This window comes from Sturnira hondurensis, unplaced genomic scaffold, assembly GCF_014824575.4.
Source record: "Sturnira hondurensis isolate 20B ecotype Veracruz unplaced genomic scaffold, ASM1482457v3 Scaffold0007797, whole genome shotgun sequence".
NCBI lineage: Eukaryota > Metazoa > Chordata > Mammalia > Chiroptera > Phyllostomidae > Sturnira > Sturnira hondurensis.
This window is the reverse complement of record NW_028080428.1, coordinates 570,308-578,619: the sequence shown is the minus strand read 5'-3', so window position 1 is coordinate 578,619 and position 8,312 is coordinate 570,308. Positions and strand designations below refer to the sequence as shown.

The 8,312-nt window shown below is 53.5% G+C and overlaps 1 protein-coding gene across 1 annotated transcript; it reads left to right on the top strand.

Moving 5' to 3' along the window:
* Positions 1-2,180: 2,180 nt before the first annotated feature.
* LOC118991681 (phospholipase A and acyltransferase 3-like) lies at positions 2,181-6,788 on the top strand. The gene is made up of 2 exons (XM_037053075.1): positions 2,181-2,334; positions 6,508-6,788. The coding sequence occupies exons 1-2, from the start codon at positions 2,181-2,183 to the stop codon at positions 6,786-6,788; spliced, it is 435 nt and encodes a 144-aa protein (XP_036908970.1).
* The last annotated feature ends 1,524 nt before the right edge of the window (positions 6,789-8,312 follow it).

Genomic DNA, 8,312 nt, shown 5'->3' with positions numbered 1-8,312 from the left:
TCAGGGCCCTCCCCACTCCCCCCCACCGCCTGTCCAGTTCGCCCAGGATGCTACAGCCCTGGGTGGGGGGGTGGTCAGACGAGAGACTCCCATTTGGGGCTTCGGGTGCTGGTGTCTTAAAAATGGCCTCTCTGCACCCAGACAGTCATGGGTTCTGGGTTCCATTCTGTCTCTGCCACACCGCTGGCCCCGGGGGCTCACAGTTCCCTGTGTGGGGGGAGCGTGCCTCTGAGGACACGTTTGTCCAGTTCCATCGGCTTTGACGTTGGTGGGAATGCTGGTGTGTTCTGGTCACGACCGGCCCCCCATTTTCGGGTCTCCTTGGAGCTCCTCCCTCCTCAGAACGCTCCCACTTTGGCTTCTGCCCTCCATCCCACCTGGCTTGACCCCAGCCCCACGCGACTCTGACTGTCCCTCTCGTCTCCTCTTCTACCTGGCGTGTACCCTGGCCCTGCTTGAAGAAAGCAGAGTTGATGTAAACTTTGATTTTATTTCATTTATCGATGTTTTTTTTTCATTTAAAAGATTATTTATTATCATTATAACTTTGTAATACATGCTAAATCTAAATATCACAAACATGAATATCCTCTTACTCACATACGAATCAATGAATCATAACCCCTCAGGTCACCTGGCAAATGTCTTACGTCACATGACCCATGCTTTAAATGCAGGTATCGGTTCCAGGGCAGGGTCAGAAGGAAAACCACACTCTAAAGGTTAGAGAAGGCTGGACACGCCGACGGTGGCAGCACAGACAGAGCCTCTCCAGGGAATGATGGCTTCGGTGAGTCCCCAGGCAGCCCTCACTTTAAACACCGTAACCCCATTTGTTCGGGGTGATGGTGCGGGTTTCCTTGTCAGTCTGCGGTGTAGGCACAGGGGCCCGGGGGAGGGGTGGGGCACGGACAGGGGGAGGCGAGGGCTCCCCAGGGTCTTCCTGGGGGGGCAAGAATGGTGGGCTCAGGCAGGGCAGCCCCTGCCCACTGCCCAGGCCCACCTCCTCGGCCACACTGTGCCCAGTGGGTGGGACAGAGGGACCAGGGAGATGGATCAGAGCCGTGTGGAGCCGAGTGGGGGCTGCCAGGAAGGCGCCCTCATCCACCCCCACCTCCAAAGACCTTCTCTTTTTTCCCCTTGACTTTTCCTTCCACCCCTCTCCTCCCCTTCCACAGGCTGCTCCTTCGCTCTGGCTCCCAGACAGTCCCATTTCCTGAGGGCCTGGCTGAGGCAGGGCAGGAGGGGTGCTGGCTGACCTCAGGGACACTCTTAAATGGAACTCTCTTGATAAGGGTGTATCTCAACATCCAAGTGTGACCAGAGCAACATACCTCCTGCTCACGCAGACTCCAGAGGGGCACTGCCAACTCTCATTGATGCTGAGCGCCCTGTGATCCCGGCTGGGGACTCGGCCCAGAGCTCAGCCCCTGCCTGCCTGGGGTGCTTGGGACTGTGAGGGCATGTGGTGGGGAACACGCAGACCGAGGTGTCAGTCTCACACTTCTCCCTAGCAGGTGAGGGTCTCTCTGGCAAGTTACCCAACGTTCCTGAGACTCAGTCTTCTTGTCTGTCAGTGGGGTAATGAGACCACCGAGTCACAGGAGTGATGGATGTCAAATGTGTGCCAGGGTGAGCGGTGGGCCTGGGCTCTGCCCGTCGGAGCCCTGTGGCTCACAGTCACTCGGGCCTGGCACAAGGAAGGTGGCCTTTATGAGGCGTTTTATTTATCTGATTCCAGAAGGGGGTTGGGGAGAGGGAGAGAGAGAGACGTGGCGAGGGAGCAGATGTTGGTTGCCTCTCACACACCCTGACCAGGAACTGAACCCCTTGGTCCACTTGGCGACACCCCAACCAACAGAGCCACACCTGTCAGAGCCCTTTAGGGGGCATTTCGACGCCCTGGGAATCACACACTCACTCACTGACACAAACATGCTTTGGCACCACATGTGCACACCTCTCAGCCACACCCTTGCACTGCACACCTGCCCACACGGCCCCTCTGCACACCCTCCCCATCTCTTCCTTATGCCCGGAAGAGCTCATTTCCAGCCCAGCAGCCCCAGTAAGGGAGGGCCTTTCCACCTGCGTGAGGAGAGCGCCCTCTGTTTCCTGCAGGAGATGGTCAGAGGGAGTCAGCGGGCTGGGCTGAGGCTCTGAACAGGTCAAGTTCTAGAATGTTCCCTGCTAGGGCTGACTTCAGCCTGTCTCTGGATTTTCTTTCGCAGGCCAAACCAAGACCTGGAGACCTGATTGAGATTTTTCGCCTTGGCTACGAGCACTGGGCCGTCTACGTGGGGAACGGCTATGTGGTCCATCTGGCTCCTCCAAGTAAGGACAGGTTCTCTGCTTGAGTGCAAGGGAGGAGGTGGTGAGTGTGAGCGGTTGCACGCTTGGGTGCTTGTTCTCACCTCAGTGCCCGGCATAGGCGGCGTTCAGGGGCCACTGGCTGAGCGACATCCCCTGGTAGGCGGGGTACCCACTGCTGCTCCTCTTCAGAAGCAAGTTCAAGGAGAGACTGTTGACCTTTATTCCCAAGCAGGTTGGGGTTCAGTTCCAGCCAGCCCGCTGTCCTAGGGAAGACCCCATCATGTGTACTTGGTGTCTGAAGGAGGAAGGAGGAGGAAATAGTTCCCAGCTGGCTGCAGTGTAAGGGAAGGAGCCTGGGCCTCCCAACCAGACAGAGCCCTAGTGGGGTCCAGGCGCCTCCACCTACCTACTTGTGACTGGGAAGTGTGACTCCGCCCCCTATGTTCAGCCCCACCCTCTGCAGAGCGATGTGCATCGCCCCCTGCTGGTGGTGCAGGGATGAGACACAGGGCTGCGTGGGGGGCACTGGTGTGGGGCCCAGTGGGTGCCAAGCCCACCCCCTCCTCTTCGAGAGTGCCCTGGCGTTCAAGAAAATGCCCAAACCTTGGGAACCCCTTCGCAGGGGGAAACGGCCCAGTACAGTAGACACTTGCGTGTCACGGTGTTCTGCAGCAGCTGTGACAGCAGCCATCCCGCAGGTGCGCACGCACACGTGTATGTCTGCGTGTGCACATTCTCCAAATTCAGGCTGTAAAAAGTGAGACTTCACTGAGGAATAATTTACTGATAGTAAGATTTATCCTTTTTCATACACACAGTTCCATGGCTTTTGACAAATGCTTATGGTCATGTACCATCAGCAAGACACACAGAAGAGTCCCCTCACCCCCAAAGTTCCCCTCTGTCCACCCGTTGCCAGCCTCGGCACCCCAGCCCCCACACCCCCAGATGCTGGCAACCTGTGACCTTTTGTCTACGGCGTTGCCTTTTCTAGCAGGTGATGGGAACGAATCCTGTGGAATGGCGCTCTCGGCCTGGTTTCCTGAACTTGGTGGAGCACACTTGAGGTCATTGTCCACTGGACCGCACTTGGCTCCATTCTGTGGCTGCGTGTCCCGTGGTGTGGACAGACGATCTTTGTTTCTCTGTTCACAAGCTGAAGGGCATCTGGGTGGTTTTTAAAATTTTTTTGCATTTTGTTTTTTAGCATGTATTTTTGATTTTGCTATTGCAATTGTCCCATTTCTTCTCGCCTTTATGCCCCTCCTCTCGGTACTCTCGTTCCCTCTAGCATTCCACCCCCTTAGTTCATGGCCATGGTCGTAGGTGTAAGTTCTTTGGCTTCTTGATTTCCTATTCTATTCTTAACACCCCCAACCCCATCTATTGTGTGCCTACCTATCATGCTTCTTATTCCCTGGACCTTCCACCCCCATGCTCCCCTCCACTGATAACCCTCCGTGTGATCTCCATTTCTGTGATCCTGTTCCTGTTCTAGTTGTTTGCTTAGACTATTTATTTTTTAAGTTCAATTGTTGATAGTTGTGAGTTTGTTGTCATTTCACTTTTCATAGTTTTGATCCTCTTTTCCTTAGACAAATCCCTTTAACATTTCACATAAAAGGGCTTGGTGATGATGAACTCCTTTAACTTGACTTTATCTGGGAAGTACTTTACCTGCCCTTCCATTCTAAATGAAAGCTTTGCTGGATAGAGTCATCTTGGATGTAGGTCCTTGCCTTTCATGACTTGGAATACTTCTTTCTAGCCCCTTCTTGTCTGCAAGGTTTCTTTTGAGAAATCAGCTGATAGTCTGATGGACACTCCTTTGTAGGTACCTGTTTCTTTTCCTCTTGTTGCTTTTAAGATTCTCTCCTTTTTGCCCTGGCTGGTGTAGCTCAGTGGATTGAGCGCAGGCCTGCAAACCACACGATCGCATCGAAGTTCGATTTCCAGTCAGGGCACATGCCTGGGTTGCAGGCATCTGCAAATATCAATGTATCAATGTAGAGAAATATCAATGTATGGTTGCCTCTTGTGAGGCAACCATACATTGATATCTCTCTCCTTCTCTCCTTCCCTTCCCCTCTAAAGATAAATAAATAAAATCTTTAAAAAAAGATTCTCTCCTTTTCTTTAATCTTGGGTAATGTAATTATGATGTGCCTTGGTATGTTCTTCCTTGGATTCAACTTCTTTGGGACCCTCTGAGCTTCCTGAACGTGTACATCTAAGTCCTTTGTCAGATTAGGGAAGTTTTCCTTTGTTTTTTTTTCAAATAAAATTTCAATTTCTTGTTCTTCCTCTTCTCCTTCTGGCACCCCTATGATTCAGATGTTGGGACATTTTAAGTTGTCCCAGAGGGTCCTAAGCCTCTCCTTGTTTTTTTGAATTCTTGTTCTTCATTCTGTTCTGGATGAATGTTTATTTCTTCCTTTTGCTCCAAATCTTTGATTTGAGTCCTGATTTCTTTTCCTTCACTGTTGGTTGCCTTTATTTCACTTTGTGTAGCCTTCACTTTTTTCTCTATTTTGTGACCGTATTCAACCATTTCTGTGAATATCCGGATCACCACTGTTTTGAACTTTGCATCAGATAGGTTGTCTATCTCTTCATCGCTTAGCTGTTTTTCTGGAGTTTTGATCTGTTCTTTCATTTGGGCCGTATTTCTTTGTCTCAGCTTGCCTGTTACATAGTAAGGGGCTGAGCCTTGGGTGTCCACCAGGGCAGGGCAACCAAGTCCCCGCTTTGGGACACTGTGTGCGGGGGAGGGGCCAAGAGAGGGAACAGCCTCCCTTGTTCAGGTCTCTCCCCGTCTTCAGTCACTTCCTTCACCCCCCACAAGGAGAGTGTCCCCTTCTGGTGCTGATTCCCAGGTGGGAGGGTTTGTGTGTGCTCCAGGACCCTGTGGGTCTCTCCAACGAACTCTCCTGCGAGGCTGGGAGTTTTTCCTCCTCAACCCCCACAGGGGTTTTCAGTCAGAGGTTTTGAGGCCTAATTTCCCTGCGCTGTGGTCCTGGGTTGCGAGGTCTGTCTCGCTCCCCACTTGTTCCTCCCGGTTTATCCACTCGGGAATGCGGGACCACCCAGCCCACAGCTGCTGAGTTCCTCCGTCTCCTCTCTGTTCCAGCTCCCGCTGCCCCTCCAACAGTCTGGGTGAGTGTTCGTCATCAACTCCTTGGTTGCGGGACTGCCGTACAATGATATTTTCTGGCAGTTCTGGTTGTTTTTGTTTTTAAACTGGTCGTTGTCCTTCTTTTGGCTGAGCAAGAAAGTGAAGCATATCTATCTACGCCTCCATCTTGGCCGGAATCCAGTTTTCAATTTTTGACAGCAATTATTAGAGCCATAGTAAATATTCCCATACAGGTGTGTTTTATACGTGTGAACATGCATTTTCATTTCTTCTCTGTAAATAGGCACCCTAAGGTAAATTGCTGAAATGTCCAAGTAGCTCACAGTAGTTTAGCAGAGGGTGCCCTCTACTGGGGAAAGGAAGAAACTCACCTGCCTCCCTGAGGGTTCCAGGGCCCATGGAGTTGCCTTCTCATTCCAGCTTCCCCAGAAACCTGGATGGGGCAGGAGGCCGAGGTCCCCTTTAGAGGCAAATCAGAGAATTTAGAGCTGGGAGAGTGTGGACGTCACTTGATCCAGTGCCTTCAATTTGTAACTGATAAAAATCCAATGAGAAGAGAGGGACTTGTCTGAGGCCACGCAGTGAGTGGGGCCCTGGGTTTGCAGATCAGGCCTCATCTTGCTCAATGGTTGCCTTTCTTACTTTTAAAACAATGTCACCCTAGTGTGCTGAGGTCCCCCCGGCTCTGGCTCAGACAGGACCGTTGACAGTTTCTAGACCACAAGCTAGTGGGGGGAAGCTGGGACTCGGACCTGGATGTCTGCCTTGTACCACTCCACCCACCCTGAGCCTTGCAGGGACACGTGAATGCACGTGGTCCATTAGAAGAACTCACGTCCTTTGGCATAGAAAGGAGGAAGCCAGTGCCCAGGGACTGCTCCACAGTCACCCAAGCTCGGGTCTGCCCTGTCTTTAAGGTTGAGGCCAGGCGGGGTGGCCAGGCCCTTCCACAGCTCATCCTAACTGATGCTGCCAGGGCAGTGGGGCTGCCTGCTTGCCCGCTCCGAGCCCCGGGCCTGCCCAGGACCATCCCTCTGTTTCCTCTTTGTGGGCCGCAGGTGAGATCGCCGGAGCGGGTGCGGCCAGCCTCATGTCCGCCCTGGCGGACAAGGCCATAGTGAAGAAGGAGCTGCTCTCTGTGGTGGCAGGGACAGACAAGTACCACGTCAACAACAAACATGACGACAAGTACACGCCGCTGCCCCCCAGCAAAATCGTGCAGCGGGCGGAGGAGCTGGTGGGGCAGGAGGTGCTGTACAAGCTGACCAGCGACAACTGCGAGCACTTCGCGAACGAGCTGCGCTACGGGGTCTCCCGCAGCGACCAGGTGCGTCCTTAGTCTGAGCTCTGTTCCCAGGAACCAGACCAGACTCTTCCCTCAGCTGATGGCCCGGGCGTCAGTGTGGGCCGGGCTGGGGTGGAGACAGAGGCTCAGAGAAGACAAAGTGGCAGAGACAGGCAGGCTCCCTGCCCTCGAGGGTGTGACAACAGTCGGGTAGGGATGAGGGCGCGCAGCTCTGCCAGTCGGCTGCGCAGACCGGTGTGGTTAGGGGTGATGTCACAGCCATGGAAGTCACCCCCATTGCCAAGGCCTCTGTGGCTGTCCTGTCCTGAGATGGCCCCTCCCCACAGCACCTCAGGCGGGTTGTATTACCCCCCCCTTTACAGGTGGGGAAACCGAGGCTCGCGGTGCTTCAGTGGCTTCTCCAAAGTCCTTCAACAATTAGCTATTGCACCTCTCGGCCCTGATGGCCACTGCGCAGATGTGGGAATGAACCTAGGCGCCTGCTCAAGGAAGGCGTCACAGAGGAGGTGACTTCTGAGCTGAGTGTGACGGAATTCCTTTGATTAATGTGACAGTGGAAAATGAGTTGGCGATTACCGGGAAGTGGGGGTGGTGTGCACGGTAGGCCGAGGGAGCCGTGTGAACCAGGAGGAGGAGAAGCCCAGGTCACATCAGACAAGCATTTTCCGTGAAGGGCAGGGAGTGGCACGCTCAGGCCCGGTGGCCCCGTGGTCCCTGCCTTCCACTGCGCCCTGGCGTCACAGCTCTGTAGCACGAAAGCAGTGGCGGATGACGTGTCAAGGAATGGGCAAGGCTGGGTTTCAGAAAGTTTCTTCATAGGAAGTGTTGGGCTAGATCTGACCGTAGTTTGCTGACTCCTGGCCTCAAATAATTTGAAAAAACTACATAGCCTGGCCCACATTTTTGGGTGACATCAAATATTTAAAAAATCCTAAATACAAAAAAAATTGCGAAGGATAGAATTTTTGGTGCGTGGTACGTTGCATACATGTATGTACCTAGTTTCTAAATCGCACGTGTAGCTCATTCAGTTAATGAAAAATATCCACACGTAACTTAAATAGGGCAGGTGTTATCGTCAAACCAATTAGCCAAAGCAGACAACTCTTTAGGGAAAAGCTGGCATTTTTTTCCAACTCAAATAAATACATTAAAGCATGTTTCCATGGCAACGGTCTCAGTTCGGCGCTGTAACCTCAAGTCCGAGGCAGACTTGGAGGAGGCCTCCCTGGAGGTGTCTGTGCTCACAGGTGCCTCCCAGAAGCCCGGTCTGGGCGGGAGCGGGCCCTGCGCAGGCCTCCTCCTTGGCTCCCTGGGATGATTACGTCTTAGCCCTGGCACTGAAGGTACAGGACAGGTGAGGATTAAGCCCCTCCCTTGGGAGGGAGGACAAAGGCTGTGGTGAAAGGGGAGGTGGCCAAAGAACCCCCTACCTCTGGGAAAGGGGACCCCTGGATGGAGCCCAGACTGTCCCGGTCCCCTGGGACCTGCTCCGAGTCCAGGAAGTGGCCCTGCTGCAGCCCCCTCCTTTGAGCTGTTTCGGGTCCGGAGGGGCAG

Coding starts and splice junctions, on each gene's coding strand:
- LOC118991681 (XM_037053075.1), top strand. CDS start 2,181: ATGTTCCCTGCTAGGGCTGACTTCAGCCTGTCTCTGGATTTTCTTTCG. Junction 2,335..6,507: donor GGTCCATCTGGCTCCTCCAA/GTAAGGACAGGT, acceptor TGTGGGCCGCAG/GTGAGATCGCCGGAGCGGGT.